This window comes from Haplochromis burtoni, unplaced genomic scaffold (assembly GCF_018398535.1).
Source record: "Haplochromis burtoni strain Fernald_Lab_line unplaced genomic scaffold, NCSU_Asbu1 Contig_107, whole genome shotgun sequence".
Lineage (NCBI taxonomy): Eukaryota > Metazoa > Chordata > Actinopteri > Cichliformes > Cichlidae > Haplochromis > Haplochromis burtoni.
The window spans coordinates 246,213-267,979 of NW_024582468.1; the positions used below are offsets into that span (position 1 = coordinate 246,213).

Consider the following 21,767-nt stretch of genomic DNA (forward strand, 5'->3'; position numbering starts at 1 on the left):
ACACACACACACACACACACACACACACACACACACACACACACACGACAAAAACACAACCTGAGGTAAACACAAAAACATATTCATATAGTGAAACAAGTACAATGTATAGCAGCAGTTACGTCAAAATTATAGCACAGTAGTAATTGGGATTGTTGTGTGTTTTGTAGAACTACTATCTTTTGAAGAAAGAACAGAAGTGTGTGCACATCCACCCCGTCAAGCTGCGATTACTTCATATTTTTGCAAGCCGCAAGCTGGAATGTGACAAGACAAAAATCACTTCTAGACACATAATGATGTGACACATACGAGTATTTGCCTCTGTATTCCATGATGCATTATAACCTGCATTCACCGTGTATGTCCTCAAAAAATGTTTAATCTAAGATTAGTAATACATTTCTTAATGTGGCAGTTGAGCTAACACATTAAACTACTTCTACACTCTAATATCCCAATTGGATCAAGATGCTTAATGCATTACGGTCCACACATTTTAGCAGCAATGCTCAATGACCTGTCAGGTCATATTCTAAAGTGTTTGGCTACATCATTCATTTTAAGCACTTGCTAAGTAAGTAGGTAAGTAAGTAAGTACATTTTAGGTGCATCACAAAGGATTTAAATACTGCAATTATTTCTCTGGCCAGCAGAGGAAGAATGGATGGGCGTAAAAAATTAAAATTAAACAAAACAATAATATATATAAAAAAAATTAAAAAAAAATCCATCATGGAATACATTCAGGCCATCTGCAACTTAAACATATAGATTAAAAAAAAAAGAAAAAAAAACCAAAAAAAAAAAAAACACAACATAACACTGCAACACAAGAAGACAACAACATGTAATTTCACAGTATTTAAAATCTACATATCCAACTATAGGTGAAAGGTGAAGAAGAGAACACTCTAGCAAGATTACTGTGAAGTCTTTAAAAGTCACAGTGATGCTGAACATAAATGGTTGCTATATAAAAAAATAAATAAAACCAAAACTTGATTGAAGCTCCTGCAACCTTCCCACTTTAAGTTGGGGTGTAAGGGGCCACCAACATGCAAAAGATGAAAGTACCCCACAGTGACAACCACCCAAAACATTAGAAAGTCATCCTCAAGATCATGCTTTTAGCACAAAAATTCCAACAACCAATAACAAAAACATCAGTACATTGAGAAATTAACATAGTTAACATTGATTTGATGGTTTATATGGTTCTGACAACCAAAGTCACAAAAAAAAGCAAAAGAAAAAAAGCAAAAAAACAAAACAAAAAAAACAAATCACTGAGACAGTATTTGTGCCATTGTGATATTTACGTCCAAAACACAATGACACAATAATCAGCAAACAGGATCTTGTTATCCTGCATGCTTCTCCTTCATTTGTCCTTTCCGAGGCTCAGACAAAAGGATAAAGTAAGCATCTAAAGCTTTGATATGCCTGCAGATAGATGTCCATGTCACATTCACGCCACAAGATCAAACAATGATTCACTCGGACATCACGCCACAGCCAAGATTTGACACATTTTTCTAAGTCAGTGTGTGTAAAGCCCGTCATGCTACATTACAGCTGATTGCCGTAAATCTCCAGTAGAAGAAAACATGAGTACTGTAAATACAAGACCCAAAAAAAAGAACCTTATCAAAGCTCAACAACAGCTGTCAACACATTTCACTACAGCTTTTCCACAATGATATACACATGCTACCCATTTTCAGAAAAGCTGCTCATTTAAAAAACAAAAACTATGTGCTCCCTTGTGACAAAACAGCTTTTTCTGTAGGAACTTTAAACCATCTCTGTACTTACAGGAAATGTATCTCAAAGAACCTTCAGCTTTACTTCATAATACTTCTCGTTTACTCTTATAAACGCATATCTGAGCAGAAGACCTACATTTCTCCTTGTCTAACAAAAAGTACAGGGTTTTGTAAAGATTTCTCAATTTTTTCCACATTCATTTCTTCTCAGTAGTCCAGAAAACAAGATGTTTGGAGAATAAATGGAGAGGAAAAAGCAAAAAAACAAAACAAAACAAAAAAACCCCAACAAACTACAACTTCTGATTCAGATATGATTAGATGAATTTTCCTCCAGTGATAAGGTTGTCCTGCCAGTCCCTTTTGCCCCTTTGTCTGTGCATAGAGGCACTGAGAACTGTAGCTATCATCTCCCTCCCACCCAATCCACCAGGTCAAGGAGGGGGGTCAGCACCCCTTCCCTCAGCAGGCAGATCCTTCCCCCCAGTAAAGGGTAACATGCTCCCTGGGATGGTTCCCGATATTGTCTCCCATAGTGAATGACCTGTATATAGAGAAAACCCTGATTAGAATACAACATTTTGGGTTAAATAATAAAAATTATTTTCAGAGTGGTACCAACCCCAACGATGAGGCACGTGCTGTGGAAACAGTTACACCCCATAAAAGGTTGCCAACCGTTCCTTCAGTGGCATTGGAAACTGATCTGCGAAGCGTCTCCAGTTGTCGTCTCCCACCTGGTTCTTAAACCCATGAAGGATCTGAAATTAAACACCACGAGATGTTTATACTGAGGAGTGCTTTTCAAAATAAATCCTGTGCATTTTAAAGGGTCAAGCGCAAAAGCTGCCATTCCTGAATTTGGTCACTAGGGAGCAGCAATAACTGTTGATAAGCAATAAATGGGTTAAAGCCTGAGTGCAAATTCTCAAACCAGGCAAAACTGACAGAATTTATTCAGCGATTTTTATTGTTAGTGTTTTTCAGCTTTTACCTTGTAGAACATGTCTCTGAGGTCATCCTTTGGATTGACCCAGGAAGCCACTGCATCACAGAAGAATATAAAATCCTGTTCCAGAGAAAATAAATAAGGCGATGCTTCAGCTTCCAGAGTCATTAAAAACAAAGTGGCCACACAGTCATCTCTCTACTGCATCTCACCTGCACTACACCTCCTGGATTTACACTAATCATAGTGCAAATTCCTCTGAATGCAGAATCCTTCTCCTCGTTGTCCCTTATATTTCGCAGACAGGTGCACCTGACAACAGGGACGGCCACATTTAACACCACGCTTATCTTAAGAATACTCGAGCAACAACAGAAACCAGCATAAATCTGCAACTATGAATAACTAGTACAGAAACTCGGATGCATTCAGTACATGTTACTAAACTGACATGCATGTTTATAATACCAACTTTAAATGAAGCCAATTACCTCCTTTGACACAAATGTGTTTTCATTATCAATCCTTTTCTTCATATACTCTAAAGACAAATTACATTTTTCAAATGTGATCAAAATGTCCTGCAACAACTAACCCACAAAAATGAAGAACCACTCCCAATTTGCATCTGATCAAGGTTCAACTTCAGTGTTTTCTCCTTGTATGCCTCTGAACTCCTTCCAGTAACACTGCTGACACCTCCAAACCTGCACTTTTAATCAATGCTAGCATATTTTCCTGACATTTGCACAGTAATGTATGGTAAAGTGAAGCGCGGTGCAGCTGTCATACACATAAGTCACTGGGAACTGTTGCAATGATACTTAAAAACTTTGTAAGCCTGTTGGTTCTCCACTCAGACTGATCAGGAAGAGTTTAAAAAGAAATTGATAATGACTGAAATATATCTCTTTAAAAAAAAAAATAACTTTCCCTACTTTTTTCATTTCACCAAGGAGATCTATGAGTCATTGCACGTGTGCAAGTGAAAAAAGAAAAGAAAAAAAAGAGCATAAACGGAATGATTTAAAGGATCAGCAGCTCTTGAAAGCTTTCTAGAGGTGCACTAGGAAGCAATGCTGAAGAGGCGATTGGTCAAGTTTGCCATGATTTGTTTGGTTTTTGTTTTTTTTTTAAAGCCACAGAACTTTTTGATCACTTTGCACATTTATCTAAATATGAAATTGTTTCCCGATTTACAACAACACATGAAGCATGCACACAAAAGAGATTCAAGTAAAACAAATCAAGCATTTTAAAATATTTAAAACTCAGAAACTTTTCTAATATCTTCACTGATGTCTTTGAGCAGTGTGTTCAGCAAAACCTCATCTATAGCACCTTGAATATAACATTACTTTTTTGTTTTGTTTTCGAAGATCTACTAAAGAAGGTTTGGGGTCATTTTGGGACAGGCACATGCAGCTGGGTGACTACTAAATGAGAAAGGAATTTAAGAATGCTCTTTCTCATTAAAAGACTGCATCCTTTCTCTGTTGTTGAACCAGCAGGCATGTGACAAAAAAAAATAAAAATCTGATCCCATGCATCTTTTAGGTTGTTAGCGACAGTTTACAATGACAAAAAAAAAACTAGAAATTAAACAAATTAATGTATAAAAAACACATGAAGGTGCTACTGAGGCAAAAACAAATCACAAGTAGGACCTAAAAGAGGACAGGGTTAGTCACACGGTTGGCAATGATTACAAACTGATAGGAAAAAAAACAAACAAAAAAACCAAAAAAAACTGAAGAAAAAAAACAAACCCAAAACGCTTTTGAGAAAGGAGAGTGAGGAGGGGAAGAGGAGGAGAGCTACAGGGGAGAAAAAGGGAAGAACAGGCGACAGACGAGAAGATCAGAGGAAAGCAGAGAGAAGATGAATTAAATAAAAGATTGAATAATACACACCAGGGTCTTATAAACTGCTGTAGCATGGGTGCCACCTCTTGAGGACAAACGTAACCAAGACGACCAATTGTTATTGCTAAGGTAACGCAATCACGGTTACACACCACCAAACGCCAACCAAGACATGAGCAATGAGGAGGGGGGAGGAGAAAAAAATAAAGAAAAAACAAACAACTCAGAGACAGAAATCAACAGAATCTGTGTATGATAATAAACAGAAGATTTCACTAGCGTTGATTATTACTGCCCCTTCAAGTCAAAAGGGAGGAATGTAAAAATATGACACTCTAAAAAAAGACATACAACACGTTTAAGGGAGAACACATTGACAACTCTGACAGGACATTCATAGAAAAGGCAAACAATGGCATCTGCTTCCAGGAATTACATGGATTTAAAAAAAAAAAAAAAAAAAAAAAAAAAGGTATTTAAATTGATCAATTTGATGAAACTGTACGTGCCAAGACACATGCTAATAAAAGGTGTAGCATGTATGGCGTAAAACAAGAGCAGTTCAGTGGGATTTTTTTTTCCCCCTCTTAGCGATTTCTCCCTTAAACTCACAAATGTTAATTTTCATAAGAAACAGAAATGTTTTTTGTTTTGTTTTTCTTTTGGAAAAGAAATGACAGATTACTCCAAGCCAACTACATGGAGGGAGACTAGTATCCAGCACAGCAGGTTCTTATGAGGCAGAGAGGAGGGAGGACCTAAGTTTAAGAAGACACAAAACTATGCAACATTCTCATTAACAAACAGGCATTTATGAACAGTCCAATGACACATGCAGAAAGCAGATGGTATGCTCATTAGAGTAGAGTTCAGTGCAGGATCAGCTGATTAGAGGCAAACTGAAGAGTGCCGCTGTGCGAGCCGAGAATTTACAGCCACCTTAAACTGTGGTATTATGTGACCTAGTTTAAAAATAGTTCCAGTGGTACGCTGGCTCTCGTGGAAACATCCACGTTAACGGAATTTACACATGGCTGTGTTTGCTAAGGTTTGATTCACTGTGGCGTTGTCAATTTATAGATCGATAAAATGCAAGAAACTGTTAATGGAAAGGTTAATGATCTGATACTTCAAAAATTGAAGTTGTATGATGCCCAATTGTTAAGACATGGTTATTGATTATCATGTATCCTGCATCAAACATTGGCCATTCTTAACAACATTTAACATCTATTGGCAGATATGCATCCACATTTAAAGAACAGTAAATAAAAGCAACAAATAAACTGACAGCAAACAAACAGGAACACATCTATAGAGTCCCTAGTTTTATTTCCTTTTATTTTGGCAGGTCACACTTCACCCTTGCATGCATAATTTTGATGCAATGTTCACTTGACTCATCCAATTCAAATCTCCAATGCATTTGGTTCAAACAAGAGTAGAGTGTGCAACCTAAAAATAATCTCAGCTAGGTGCCCTACTTTTAGTCAGTTTAGGTGTCATTTGGGATTAGTTGTTTAGCTGATCAGTAACTATGTGAGGCTATGCAGTCATCTATCTATAATTCTGTGTAAGCTTTGCATTTGGTTTCATTACAATATTGTACTTCACCTCATAGAGCAAAGTCAGTCGACATTAGTTCATTCCAAGGCAGGGCTCTTACACGGTTTGCTCAGTTGAAGAGTGTTAAGAATTTCACACCAGGGCTTGCTCAAGGCTTCATTTTAATTTTATTTCAACTTACAGGCCACTGTGCCAGGCTGCAAATCAATACCGGAAATATTCAGCATACTTTGGTGAAACAAGCAAAACTAGTAAGGCTCATACCTTGGGAAAGGCTGAAATTAAAAGGGAAAGACACGCAGTCTAATAAGTATAGTTAATCCTGGCTAAGTGGACCTGAGTGAGTGAGTGTGTGTATAAAAGTATACACACCCCCCTCTCTCTGTGTGTGTGTGTGTGTGTGTGGCAACCTGGCTGGCTGACGGGCTCAGCACTACCACCGAGTGGTACCTGTGTTCTCCAGTAGTGTCTTTGGGGTATTGGGCCTGTTAATGATCTCCACCAGTTGGTGCAGCACCATCGCAATGTATGGTTGCATTTCAGGCCCTAAGAGTGTAGGTATAAGAACTTAAGTTAATTCAGATTTTAAATGTGTCACTGTACATCGTCTTAAAAGAAAGGCACTCACCCATTTGTATAGATATCTCTCCAATTGCCCATGTTGCATTGTTGCACACTGATATTAACTCTGGGTTTAAATTTGTACCCAGTATGGGCATGAAATCAGCTGAAAGGAGGAAAATTAATATCTTAGAAAATTACTTGGAATTTATTGTCACTGGTGCTTCAGAGTCAAGTACACCGAACGTACCGATGCATGGTTTGACATGCTGGAAACAAGCCTTGGTGAGATCCCCTAGCAGAGCAAATGAACTCTGACGAACTTCTGGCATTTTGTCCTGAACAGTTAGAGAAAAAAAAAAGAGAGCACAAGGTGAGACATGCAAGTCAGTTTACGTTTGTTTGTTTTTTTCATGTTAAATACTTTTACAGGGCCTTACCTGCATGCACTGGTACATGAGGGTGAGGATATTGCTACGAGCCACCAGCTGCTCAATGGTGCCTCCCAATCCTTCTGCCAGTCCACTAAGAAGATCCAAAGCCACAATCATGAAGTCTTTGTCAGGGGCCTCATACTGTTCTGGTTGGGACTGATGAAGCTAGAAAATATAACATGACTTAATTTAACAGTAATAAATATTAAATAATAAGTTATATGGCTTCCATCTATGGATCCACCCCACTGTGGTAGTGGTTAAACGTCCACTAAATACCTTGTTTACCACTTGGGGCCAGTGCAGCAAATTGTAAACAATTCTAACAGATTGTTAACTTAAAAAAAAAACAATAAAAATCACCAATTTCGTTGTTGTTTTGCTTTACATCGAGTTCCACTTGACTACGCAGAGTCTCCAGCAGGTTTAAAAGTTTTCATTTTGTATAAATAGATAATAGAAAATGCACAGAAAGTCTTTAAGTTGTCGATTCTAGACATTCTCACCATGGACTGAGCAAGGGTCTTTTGAACGAGGTTGACACAGCGTTGGTACACGGGCTCACAGTAGGGCAGGAAGCCACTCTGCAGTGCTGTGGCTACAGATGACAGACACTGAGGAAGATAGGAATTGTGGGTTAGATACAAAAATCATGGATATTATGCAAAAATTTGGCACCTTTAAGTGTGCATGAGAAACTCACTTCTAACAAAGGGAAAAGATCTTTGTCTTCATCTTTTAGTTGGTTCCATTTCTGGATCAAGGGTGGCATCAACATCTGGATGTACTCCTAATGCATATCACACATTGAATGCACTGATAACAATGGCTGCCAATGTATTCTATTTTACATTCAAACAAATACAGCTTTTTTGATATTTTACAAAAATAAGTACATGACAACAGCAGTATTAATGTTAGATTTGCATAGAAATGTGAAGTGAAATCCAGCAAATGCTTCTGTTTTGCATACCGGTTTATTCAGATGGTGGCCCACTGAATCTGCAAGTGTTCCTATTGCGTCATAAAGAATTAGCAGATTTTTATGTTGGTACTTGCTGAAAGCAAACACCAGTGTGTCCAGGATGAATGCCAGGTAGGGCACCAGCTCTGTACAAGCCTCCTCCTCCAAAGTGGCAAAAGCACTGGCAGGGAAAGATTAAAAATGGGGGGTTAAAGCAATGTGTGAAAGTAACTACTCTGAAATTTGGATGCACCTGAATCCTTCAGGGGAATATGTGGGAAACACAGATGCAAAAAAAAAAAAAAGAAAAAAAGTCAGAGTTAATGTGCTGTAAAATGAGAGACATGGCTTTATCATCTCACTCACCTGCAAGCAGCCTCCTGCACACGCTTGTTGCTATCCAAAATGCGTTTGAGCAGCTCTGTCATTAAAGGCTTCAGGTAAACATCCGGAGGCTGGCTGACAACCCAGTGTGCATAGCGGCTCAGTGTCCAACAGGTGATAGAACGCACCAGGGCTTTCTTGTCAGACAAACACTGGATGAGATGAGGGATGAGCTCAGGCAGGTATGGGATCATTCCTTGCATGCAGCCTGGAGAAAAAGGATAACAAAAGTATTGTTTCAAAGTGGTGCTTCTTCTGATTTTATATTCAAAGAGGGACCTCCCTCTCTTCAATTTCTCTTCATTTCCCCCTTCTTACCTTCAGCTATAGCCCCCAGCACTAGGATTCCAGACTCTTTAACTACCCACTCTGGATGGAAAAGCAGCTCTTTGAGAAGAGGCAGGATGTGCATCAACAGATCTTCCCTGAACACGTTGGCCAACACGTCGAGCGCTGCTGCTGAACACTTACCTAACAGCACACACATACACAGAAACAAAGATCATACAGATGTGACAAGCATAATACAAACAAGCAGAAGACAATTAGTACACCATCTGCTTTTTGGGACTGTTAAAAAGGTGCACGATGTGGCATGTTTGTTCTACTGATTATAAAGTTACATAAAACCTAAGAAAAATGAGATCTTCCTCTTCTCTATTAGCCGTTTGGACTACAAGACAATGCAGGGCTCCTTTCAGTGGAGTTCATGGATAAAGAGCCACTATGAATTATTTTGAAACAACCATCACAGAGCAATCTAGACAGTTCAATTTAGATATGCACTGAACTCACGCAGGTTCCAGTCAGAGATAGTATCATCATCATCTAGTTCGTCATCTTCATCCTCCTCATCCTCAATTCCATCACCCTCATGCTGTTGGGCAACAGTGCGGGAGCGATGAAAGCGTGGTCTGATGTCTTGCTCGTTGTCTGGAATGGCCTCATCCTCTTCAATGTCTCCCTGAAAATGAACGTATGGTATAAAAATTCATCAGAATGCAGACACGAGCAAGAGAGTTCAGTCAGCTGAAACCAGAAATTAGCCATGCATTGTGTGTTGTAAAATGTATACAACTCTAATTTGTTTGTACATCACAAACAACTTAACTGCATGTCAGCTTGACTCCTGGAGCAGTTTATCATTGTACCTTCATGTAAACATATTAGGCAGTACAAACTGACCTTGAGCAGAATGATGTCAATCTCAGAGTACTTCATCCCGTTGACAAGCACCGGAGTGAGCCTGGAGCAGCGGCGGGAAAAATGATGAGAACAAAGGGCAAGGTTAGGGCAGAACTCACAGGCAATCACTCACATTTGGTCCCTGCTGTGGACACAGTTTAATGTGACAATTTGGTGACAGATGTTAAACCTGAGGTCAACTCTTAATCAGCCACTGTGAGGTGAGGAAAAATAACACCCTAGTACAAGGTCTTCGCTGACTTGCTGCCAAGGCTGCTATGAATCAGCTACTTTCAAAACCAGCATAAGTCTGTGCATTACATCTGGCTCTGTGTGTGTGTGTGTGTGTGTGTGTGTGTGTGTGTGTGTGTGTGTGTGTGTGTGTGTGTGTGTGTGTGTGTGTGTTTGTGTGTGTGTGTGTATTTTCTTACTGGGAGAGGTGGCCACACAGCACTTCCTTACACACCGGCTGCTCGGCCAGTGTCAGCCAGAATTCACAGGCCTCTAAGGCAACATTCTCGTCATGGTCCTGAGTCCTCTGTAGCATGTACTGAATTTAAAAAAACAAAACAAAACATACAAATAAACAAAGACATTTTCACGTACAAATCTGAATATTTCATCCCAAAGGAAGGAATGCAACCAAATCTAAAACCTGCGACGCAGGTTCAACTATCTGTTCAGAGAATAGTTCATTTCATTCTTGTCTTATTATAATGACCATGGTGTATGTTTGATCAATGCCTCTAAGAGGAGTTGGGGAACAGACAATCTATATCAAACTTACTACATAAATTCTTATAGTACCAGGATCATAAACATCTATACAGCTTTTGGAAATAATTTTTACCTCACAGATAATATAAGTGTATGAGCTGATCTAAAAACGAACCACAACATTAGTACATCAGTGCGTGCCTGTGAATTGTCCTCATCTTTAACGTTCATGAGTTCAGTACACGTTGCATATATGTTTTATAAGGGCCAAAGATTTGCAAGAGTCTAAATCAAGCAGTGATGTGAGTAACTGTAACTGGTTACTTTGTCTTCTATAATGAATAACTCACAAGGAAGAAGAAGAAAGAAAAAGTATTTCTAATTTGTTTGTTTGGTGCTTTTGAACATCTGACTACTATGATATAATGAATATAAAAATAATAAAATGATAAATTCACAAAAAGTGTTTGTATTTTAATACATGAGTAAAGAAAGTGAAGCCAGTAACACAACTAAAAGCTACCCGTGCATGTCTATTGTTTAAACCAAACCCATCAGAGAAAAGCAAACGGGCTGATAAAGAATAAGCAATAACTTTTTATGAGAAACTATCATTTTATAGATTTAGTGGGCAAACAAATAATTATTCAGCAAAGTCATGTTTGTAAAATTGGGGGGAAAAAATAAATTAAAACAAACAAACAAAAAAAAAACAAACAAAACAAACAAAAAAACCCAAAAAAACCCCCACAGCCCTACTTTATTCGGCCATGTTCATCAGAATGACATAAAACGACCTCCAGTACAACAGAGTTGCTTACTGCTGTGTTATTAATAGAGGTTTATGTCATATGTCATATTTACTCAGGGTTCATGCACATTTTCCATTTCAAAATGTCATATTTATCCACACTCCTGAGGTTTACTGAGAAAAAAAAAAGAAAAAACACCCTGCATTTAACAACAAGCTACATGATTTTTAGGTATCTAACATGCAAGTTTCATTTTGAAGAGCACACTTTTTTCCCCCCCCCCCCAATTTCCTTTTTACATGAATACATTGGGGTGGTTGTGGCTTCTCCACTAGCTGACTCACTAATGTAAGTGATTCAATCCTGGCTCTTCAGGTATGCATGCCAAAAGGGCTTTGGGTAAAGTGTTTTAAGTATATGTATAAAAGGTGCTGTATGACTGTGTGTGTGTGTGTGTGTGTGTGTGTGTGTGTGTGTGTGTGTGTGTGTAAACATGGCTTGTGCTGCAATGCACATTCAATGGTTAAATGGACTATAGTACGCGCCAAATAAATGATAGTCCATTTATGTTACTATATAATCCAAAAATGTTCTGTCAAGCTTGACATTTGACCATCTGAAATGCTGACTTAATATAATTCAAAGACTGTAGAGGGAGCTGTGTGGAGGAGTGTGCATTCGGGTGCAGGTTAAGGTTGGCCTGCTCTCTCACATAGTAGTATTTTGTCTGAGGTGCCTGCCTTCCCCAAATGCTATTGAAAAAACACTGCAGACCACAGGGAGAATCTAGAATTATACCACCTGTCTAAACCTTGAAAACCCATTTCAATACTGCACAGATTCCCCGATTATCAGCTTTTAGGCGCCTCCCTTTTAGTTAATATAGTCATTCTTCATCTTTACAATACACTCACCTCTATGATGTTATGCATGTGTGGCAGGAGACGATCGAGGCGAACCTCAAGCAACATAACAAGAGCTCTACAAACATTCTTCCTCACTTCTGGCTCATCATCTGTTGCCAGTGCAAAGAGATTCTACAGAGGGCAGGGCGACAGCTTAAAGTTAATACCACTGTTGGCAATAACATAAGAATAAATATGATTGAGAGGGGAATAGTCAATACAGTAATGCAGAACATTACAGATAATGTACCAGTGTTTTAGATGTTTGTGAATGTACACAGTTCTGCGATTTGCTGTATGTATAATCTGTAGCCATTTGCTTTAAATGTCCAGTTTACTATATCAAAATGTTAAATATATACCCCATATCTTTAAAAGACATAACAAAGAAAGACATACATTGAGGTGCTGCACCATCTTACGGTACAAACTGGCATTACAGAAAGGCCCCAGCTTGACTTCAGTTGAGTTGTCTTCAGCACAGTACACAAATGTTTCGGACATAAAGTCATAGCTGTTCAATTTATGACGACTTTAGTTCATTTATTACACTTTTAAACTATTAATTGCTACTAACTATTCAGTTTTTTTGTGCTTCAGCCTCTGCCAAATATCTGACTTCAATTTTCTTATTATTAATCTCTTCTCCCAAGCCCTAAACATAATATAATTTGCAATAATTTGCATGAGGCTTGGCATATGCGGCGACTGATTGCAGAAAGCCACAAACTGGAGAGGTAAATCCCAAACTGTCAGAGGAATAGCTCGCCTTATTGAAGTGACCCTTTAGTAGCTTCTGTTTTTTTCTTTTGGGGCCAATGATTTGTTTTGCATATAGATACACTTTAAAAAAAACAAAAACAAAGCATAGTAGATAATATAAAGGAGCATTAGAGTCTGACTTGCCTCAATGAAAGGATCGATGTGAAGCATGAGAGCCTGAGTCCTGCTGATGATGAACTGATTGACGCAGGCGATGGCATGAGACCTGCAACAGAGTAACAACCACATTAGAGTCACACAGACATGTTTTCCTCACATGTTGCACACTGTGAATGTAGCCTCTGTATTATTATTTGCCCCATCTCCTCCAATCTAACCTCCAAATATGAGAAACCTCTCTCTCTACAGGAGTTTTACACTGCAACAGACACTCGCTGTGTGTCGTCTCTAAGAAACATAAGACAGACTGAAAATGTAAATACTGGCTGTGTATTCAGATTTAGACTAGACATTTTATTGTATCCAACAAATGGAGAATAGTTCAGGCAAGACACAAAGTCACACAGTTTTGGTACACCAGCTGATATCAGCTGGAATGTCAAGTAAGTCCCAGTAGAAGTTTTTCATCAATTTTAAATTACTGAGGAGGAAAGGAACCATCTTCATTCGCTTAAAGTAGTTTTAACTGAAAAGTATGCACCGTCACTAAACAGGTATAATAAACAGCATTCACAGACAATTTAAATGCAATGCCATGCACATTCTAAAAGAGTGTAACAGACTAGGTCATTTCAAATAATAAAACATCCATGTGTAAGTGAAAGGTTCAAAGGTCAGTGTAACTTAAACTCAACTTCAGTCAGCAAAATTGGAAAAAAAGAAGTATTATGATACCTAATCTTAGGACTGCTGTGTTTGAAAAACTGCAAGAACTTGGGGATCATGATGTTCAGAGGACGGTCCAGCATGTCACTGTCCAGGATCTCAGCAGAGTCCTCGCAGATCTTCTGAAGAGCTCCGAAAGCTCCCTGAAAACAAAGAAAAAAAAAAATGGCATAAGGAAAAGACAGCAAAGTAAACAATGAGAAAGAAAGAGACATGATGGAAGATTAAATTTTTCTGCTAATTTATCAGGAAGTTAACCCCAAAATACTGAGACACTGAAGTAGACAGTAGGAATAAAACGTGTTTGGAACTGGTCTTATTTGCCTGATTCTCATCTAACATTGAGGCAAAATTTACTGTATAATAACATAATTTGCTTCATTGCATAGTAAGAATAAAGTCTGCAATCGGAAGCACGCATAAGAGCCAAAGGCTTTACATGCTTAAGAGCCAAATATGACAGGTACAATGTAAGAGGCCACACAGTGAAATAAATAAATTGCCCGTATGGTACACTATAGTCATATTACAATCACGCATATTTAAACCCAAGCCCAAAACAAAATCACCCTGGTTATATAAATCCACATACTGTGTATAAGCTCTGTAACATATGAGACATGGAGGATCATAGTGCTAGTATTTGCACAGTGAAAGCACCAAATAATACATTCCACCTTCTCATCCATGATGTTCAATAGGATTCATCCACTTCTGCTCTAATAACCTTCAAACAGTTGGTACACACACACACACGCACACGCACACGCACGCACACACACACGCACACACACAAGCTGCTTGACAGATGGTTAGTATGCATGCTCACGATATGCTGCAGACTTCAGTCTCTCTCACAAAAATAAATAAATAAATAAAAACATTGCAGCCTGAGAGGCAGATACAAGAAACGGCACAGCACTGACACCAACGCTGTCTGAAATGTGTTTCTATGGAAACCACTCCCATGTCGGCATTCCTTTTAGAGGACAGATACAGAGCCATCTCCACAAGAGAAAAAAAAAAAGAGAGGAAAAATATGCTCAGAACCACAGGGGTGACAAGACGAGGAGGCTAAGGTTAAATCAAGGTCACAAACAAGAAGGGACAAAGGAAATTTATGAAGGAGGAAAAAGGCATTTCTTTCATCAGACTGAATCTTGATGCCAGCAGGTAATCAGAGACAGCAGTGGAAATTTCCTTTTGGAATTTGGAGATGACATTGAGAAAACTGCTAATGGCACCTAGAAACAGACAAAAGGAGACAGTTCCTTTAATTGTATAAGACATGCTGCTGTTTAAGCTAAGAATTGCAAATCCAAAAAAAAAAAAAAAGAAAAAAGTAAACAGATGTGATATACATAAGCCATGATATAAAAATCTCATGACAACCCCCAAAATGTCAGATTTATCTTAATGTTGAAAAACATGACTGGGTTACTAATGAGCTATTTAGAAGAAAGACTTTCTTTTTCCCCCTCCTATCCATATGTATTCAAGATCACTGGGGTTTAAATGCTGGCATGGCATGATATGTTAACACACATCACGACCAATCAAGAATAATGACCAGACTAACTGATAATGCAATTGCTGGTTGCGAACCTGCGTGAGAACCCAAACAAATATTTCATATTACGCACAACTGTGCTCCAGCGCTGCACACAGTGACGTCAAAACATAATACAGGCATTTGTGTGTGTCAAGAGAGAAGTGCAAAGTAATGGGAGTGGCCTGCAAGTGTTTCAATGATATGCAAGTATCTAAAGTGTAATCTTCCTTTCAAGTCCTGCTACTGAAGGTCATTCACTGTGAGAATGCAAGTCACGCAGATGGCTGTGAGCCAGGGCAAAGAAAAATAATAATAATACACATGTAGTCGACTAAACAGCTCCTTCAGAATCCTGCCCTTGAAATGTGAATAATGCTACAAATGAGCACTGAGGTGGCAGAGCATTATCATAGGTGATCGTTTTCCCCTTCGAGTGGTATCAACACCGTTATAGCCACTTGTCAACCTCCATTAATCAAAACATAGCCATAACCTATATTAAGCCGTCCACCAGCATTAAACTTGGCATCTGACACACCTGCTTGTTTCTTTATATAGAGCATGCAGAGAAGAGCACAGCGTGGTGACACGAGGAGCTCTTCCAGCAACCACTAGTCTTAAACCACAAAAAAGGCAGGACTCACTGGTAGGGCAGCAGCTCCTTATGTTACCAAAACAAATGTGTTTTGATTTTTCTGCGTTTTGTTATGTTCATACTAAGCTTAAAAAAAAATCTATGACATCATTACTTGAGAACAGATGATTTAAAGCTAAAAACAGCATGCTGCAGTTTCACCATATACAGAAGCTTGTCTTTATACACAGCGTCAGCAGACATTATGTCTCAGCGTGGGACTGTTGAGCAATCAGAGGGAGGATGATTCACTGGGAGAGTCACGAGGATCATCTTGCACAGATACTGTAAATGCACAACATATATTGATCAAATGGCCCAAGGCCAACATGCATTTACACGTTTCTCAAAGCGTAGATTACTGATCGGAAACTGTACACTGGCAGTCACTAAATATACTCCCAAAATAGATATCAAAGTCATGCTGATAGAAATAGTGGATTATTTTGGGGAGGCAGTGGATGCTCAGTTCTTAAAGAGTACTATATGGCTAATCAAGACTACCAACAGCTCTCTCCTAAAATGAAGAAAGTGCCAGATACTACAGCGACAAAAAATAACATCAACATCAGCAACAAGAAGAAATACTGACCCTTTAAAGTGTACTTATTTACTCATTTTCAGCTCAATATTTAAATCTTGGACTCTAGACTAGCTGATTCACTTTTCCCAATAGCCCCCATCTATCTCACACTTAAACTCTTTACACACCAGATGTATACAATTCAGGCAAATATTTAGTGTGTTAATATTTTTTGAACTTGCCTATTTTTACATGCAGCCCTTCAAACCAACTGCGTAATATCACAGGACAAATTTTAAACCTTCATTTCCCCCCCCCCCCGAATCAAGCTTGATTTTTCTGATATTTTGCATGGAAATAAACAGATCTGACCATTCAGAGCACTTAATTTGGAAACAACTGCGTTCGTAGCTCAAACATGCACTAAGCTAAATATACAATGACGTTGAAATAGTAAAATAATCGTATTTTACCTCAGACACACAGCTAGATGCTGCTCTGGGTCACGGTTCTCTGAAGTTATCCTCAAATCGGCCTCAACTCTGCCAACGAGAGCTCAAACTACCCACTGACATCCTGACATATGTATGACAGCATCTCTTCTGACTGGCTACACTGAGGTTTTTATTTCAAACTTTGGCCTGCTTATATAAACATAAAATAACTGGGTGTGCACTAGAAGTTGGTGGGGATGGTCTCTTCTGATGCAGCTAACCTTGGAAAAACCTGGAAACTATTCTAATGGTTGTCATTGATATATACTGAGGTGTCAAAACTCATCAAGGTTAGAGGGGAGGTCATCAAATGTTGTGCTTTGGGAGGAAAGAGATATAGTAATGATTATTTGTTTGCTTCCTAGTTATTCACAGTGCAGCAACTTGACCATCTTCAACAAGAAACATTAAGAAGCTTTCCAACCCTCAAGCTTCTTTTCAAAAAACATAGCTGGTCTTATAAGGAGTTTCTACATTTGGTTGCTTGAGTGTTAAGCCTCTTACACACACACACACACACACACACACACACACACACTTCAAGATGGTCTGCAGTAACTACCTGACCTAAATCTCAGCTTCTGAACAAGCTTTACAAAGGAGGCTAGCAGCGGTGCTACACAGATTTATTTTTTTATGTCACACCTATTCCTTAAATTACTTTAAATCACATCGACAAGTAATAATCCTGTCAGCATGTATTTTTATTGCCCTAAGACACAGCTGAATTTACCACAACACTTTAACATGCCGTTTAATTTATTAATTCTGATGTCATGGGCAAATCCAGCTGACAGAATACTAATGACCTGGGAGTTTATATGAGCTTGAATATGGTTACACAAATCAGATGATCTAACAGTCACAACAAACGACTGTACTGTCATTTTCGTGGCTGCTGCAATGAAGCATTTAGAAGAACAAGCACTTGAGTTTTATTCTGCAGAACATTCAGAAAAATTAAAGATATTAAAAAAAAAAAAAAAAAAAAAAAAAAAAAAAAAAAAAAAAACACAGAGTGGATCATGGTGGCCTGTAAAGATGAAATATGACCCAACAGCATGTAGTTATCGGCGATTTGAAAATTAAAGCATATTTGGATGATGATCAAAAAAAGAGAGAATAAATGAGTCAGAGCTGAATAATCTGCAGTCTGCAGCGGCTGCTCCAGCTGTGAGAATGTCTTTAGCTCATCTGGCCAGCAGGATACCATCCAGATGCTGCTTTATAGCTGAGCCAGCTTTTCTTTCCACAATAAATTAATTAATAAACAAATAAACAGTACACGCACAACTGTCTGTGTGCCCAGACAGGGAAACATGCTTAATTACAGCACACATGGGCTGGAATATACAGTCAGAAATATGTGCACGCTTAATCTCAGCACTCCCCACCCATCTCCAACACAGCTATGGCAAAAAGCTGCCTCTCATTCTCATACTCACACACACGCTTTTGTTAAACCTCTGATGAGTTGAAAGCACAGTAATTAAAGAGGAAGAAATCGGAGTCGTTGGCAGATGATAATATTACAAAATGACATTAGCGTCATGTCCATATCAAGCAAAGTAATGGCTGCTGCCATATTAACGCTGAGCCCACTGCATTTCAGGTTGGATTCTTTAAACTGGTTCGAGACTCTTTGTGTGATTTTTTTTAGTAATGAAATGTTGAATTTTGACACTTTCCCGCAGAGCACTATTCATGTGCTACAGAGTGACTGAAACATGAATACATCATGGCTACTCAGCTGCAACATTTGAGTCCATCTTAACCAAGTCAGTTTTGTCAGAAGACATTTTATTAAAATCAATCTCATATTTTTGATTACTGCAGAAGATTTTAGAGCCACATTGTATTTGTATGATGCATTTTCAGTTCAGTGTGTTACAAGATAATTTTAGATTTTTAAGAACTTTTGAAATGATCTAAGTGATTTCCTGTTCATATATAGTTTGCTCATTTGTAATTGGGTTAGTACATACATTTCTGTGGAAACACGGTGTTAGTGGATTATTACAGGAAACATCATCTGTAGAACCCTTAAGAAATAGTTTTCACATCTTTCACCCGTATCAACACATTTGTGACACCACCAGCAAACATCAGCTTAGTGCCTAAAAGAAATTAATTTATAAGCTTCTGATTTGTTTGTCCTCACTTCACATGTGTTATAATCCTCAGAATCCAGCAGCAGGCAGAGTTTGGGTAACAGCTCCGGCCAGTTTTGTAGTTCTCCCTTGGAGGCAATTGTAGTGATGAGGATGCCTGTTGTCAGAGTGGGTTGAGTTAGTTGATTAAACCAAAATCATGCACAGGATATAATGAAACAGACATTTAATATTATAAAGCGCTTCTGTTTATAATCCATGTGAATAGAAGCAACAGAAATGCAGCACATAAATAGCTTCAAGTTAGGGGTCATCCTGCTGTTTAAGCTAATTATGCAAATGTTAATATCAAGATTCTGCAATAATAGCAGGGAATGCTTGGGAGACCAAACCAGCATTTAAAAGCTGGCCTTTAACATTCTGATACAGTAGCCTATTGAGTTAAGGAAGACTATTTAGAGGCATTTAAAGCCAGTGTAGGGCTTTGCTCTCACTGGATTAAAAAGAAATAGATTAAAAAGAAATTCACAGTAGCCTTCAATCATACTGTAACTGACAAGGTCTGAGAGATAACTGCACCGCCTCTAAGCTCTGTTTTCAGGCTTCACAATCTTGAGCCAGTTACAGGTCCGTTAGGCCAGATTAGCCAAGCAGCGGTGAAAACCTGAGAGAGCAAACTTTGAGTGCCTGAAGTCAAAAGTCAGCAATAGCACGCTTTTGACAGCAAGTCTATGTGTCCACGCTAATCTGGTGGGAGGGGTTAAGAATGGAGAGAGGAGAACTGCAGGAGTAGGGCTGTTTATTTCTAAGGGTTTTTTCATAGATTTCTGCCCACTGGATAAATAAAGAAATATAAACAACACAGAAAAGCAGACTCATTTTCTACTAAAAACATAACCATATCCCTAAAAATAAGAAAATAAATGAGCTACTATCCCAAATCCCTTTCATCGGTTTAATTAGTGTAAATAATATACAACCATCACAACCAATAATAAGGTGTTGTGTAAATATTCATTGTCATTTATTTCCCTGCTTTGTCTGCGAATGCTGATTATGTTCCCAATATAGTGAGCTGTAGGTTTTATATTTCAGCATGTAGTTTAAACAAATAAGGAAGTTATTTGCAGGAACAACAAAGCAACGTACATAACAACAGAAAACATTTAAACATAAAAAGGTATGCATGGATGCTAAGGACAACATTACAATCAGAAGACAGAGAGGATGAGACTTACCAACAGTGGCCCGAATCAGAGGAGATGAGTCCCCGATGTTTTGGAGGCACTCACTCTTGATGAAATCAGACACGCCATTAGGGAAGTTCTGATAGTGAGCTTTCACATTGTTCTTCAGTATCAGCCCGCTCAAGGATCGGGTCGGTTCATCTTGGGAGAGAAAAGGCCAAGGAAGGAAATGTGAAAATTCCACTCTAGCTGTGATCAAAATGAAGGCTGGTGACTCAGACATTAAATTGCTTTCCTTTCATTTTTCACAAGCAGAGTATTACAGAAATTATGTTCAGACATTTATACTAACATTGTGGACAGAAACTATTTTACTGTTTGCTTAAAATGGGTAAGTAATAAATTCGGTCATTTTTTTTGTTTAAACACTTGTGGCTTGTTGCAGCCGAGCTAAGGTCGTCATGCAACCGAAAAGGTCTTAACACCACTTAACATTTGGGTCATCTGCTGTGCAGACAGTCAAGCCAAAAGTTGAGCAGTGCCAGGATTTAGCTTTAAAATTAGAGTGGCCCATATTCTGTGTGGCACATCATTTGCAACAAAGATGCCATCAGGTCACCCAAGTCACGGCCGGGCTGACCTGTCAATAAGCAGTTACATAAAAACGACAGCTCTGACATTCACCCGTGCTGCCCAGGTGCTATTAGACGATCTAGGAACACACCACAGACACAAAATGACAGAGCGAAGGAGAAGGGCGGACAGCTTACCTTCTGATTTCAACTTTGTCAAAACAAATATCAAATAGTTGTTAAAGTCTGGATACTGATTCAGCTGCTCGAGTCTCTGGGAGAAATGGTTAAGGGTTACAAATGTACGAAGAGCATGTTAAAAGGCTGAAAGAACATCACTGCATTCTGTAATCTGATAACAACAATAAAGCCAAAAAGAGTTTTTTTTCCTCCTCCCCATATAAAGAGGAGGAGTGGTCTAATCTAACAGCATAATGAATGTCAGTGTGTGTGAGTGGACTGGATGTATGCATGTAAGGGGGTCATAAATGTGTCATTTGGCATGACTGTACTGGCAGATGGCATCTTTAGGGCTATAACAGCAGCTAGTCTATGAGTTAATGAGACAGTCTGTATGAAGGGTTACATAAGAAATTTATTAAGGACCTGCATGAAACCAGACAAAAACCTAAGGACCAGCAACTCTGAGCAGCAGATGATTGCTCCTCAACTGCATTGTCACACAACACTAGCACAGTGTTGTGTGACAATGCAGTGCCCGAGCTACAGAGTAAAGCTAATAAAGCACTTACATGTTAAACCTACCCTTTAGTGCTTGCCATTTAATCTAGCCGGAAGAGGTCACCTTAATACGGTTTTGTTTGATAATCCCTGGCACCCTTTGGAAAAGTGACATAGAGTAAAGTGTCACAGCGAAAATGCTTGAATAATGATGGCTTCTTATTCCACTCCATTAACTCCTGTTTTAGAACAGGAGATTTCAGATTCTGTTGCACTAGTAAAATCCAGCAATTTCGTGCATTGCATACACTTCTGTGCATGCAAGGCACGGACAGATGTCTTTTTTTTTTTGGG

General features: G+C 38.7%; 1 protein-coding gene across 2 annotated transcripts in view; it reads right to left on the minus strand.

Annotated features, from left to right (window-relative positions):
* Positions 1-793: 793 nt before the first annotated feature.
* tnpo1 (transportin 1) overlaps positions 794-21,767 on the minus strand; it is a 21,852-nt gene continuing 878 nt past the window's right edge. The window contains exons 3-25 of one of the 2 annotated variants that reach the window (XM_005929757.3): positions 20,931-21,006; positions 20,212-20,361; positions 19,024-19,130; positions 13,669-13,802; positions 12,958-13,039; positions 12,061-12,183; positions 10,109-10,227; positions 9,678-9,738; positions 9,288-9,456; positions 8,811-8,963; positions 8,475-8,700; positions 8,118-8,289; positions 7,848-7,934; positions 7,651-7,758; positions 7,151-7,309; positions 6,961-7,048; positions 6,778-6,876; positions 6,600-6,695; positions 4,632-4,707; positions 2,931-3,030; positions 2,764-2,838; positions 2,392-2,530; positions 794-2,313 (exon numbers count right to left, since the gene is read on the minus strand). In XM_005929757.3, coding sequence (XP_005929819.1) covers positions 2,423-2,530; positions 2,764-2,838; positions 2,931-3,030; positions 4,632-4,707; positions 6,600-6,695; positions 6,778-6,876; positions 6,961-7,048; positions 7,151-7,309; positions 7,651-7,758; positions 7,848-7,934; positions 8,118-8,289; positions 8,475-8,700; positions 8,811-8,963; positions 9,288-9,456; positions 9,678-9,738; positions 10,109-10,227; positions 12,061-12,183; positions 12,958-13,039; positions 13,669-13,802; positions 19,024-19,130; positions 20,212-20,361; positions 20,931-21,006 — 2,568 coding nt within the window. In that variant the 3' untranslated portion in view covers positions 794-2,313; positions 2,392-2,422. Of the gene's footprint in view, positions 2,314-2,391; positions 2,531-2,763; positions 2,839-2,930; positions 3,031-4,631; positions 4,708-6,599; positions 6,696-6,777; positions 6,877-6,960; positions 7,049-7,150; positions 7,310-7,650; positions 7,759-7,847; positions 7,935-8,117; positions 8,290-8,474; positions 8,701-8,810; positions 8,964-9,287; positions 9,457-9,677; positions 9,739-10,108; positions 10,228-12,060; positions 12,184-12,957; positions 13,040-13,668; positions 13,803-19,023; positions 19,131-20,211; positions 20,362-20,930; positions 21,007-21,767 lie in introns of those variants that run through there. The other variant, XR_316262.3, reaches the window with a different exon arrangement.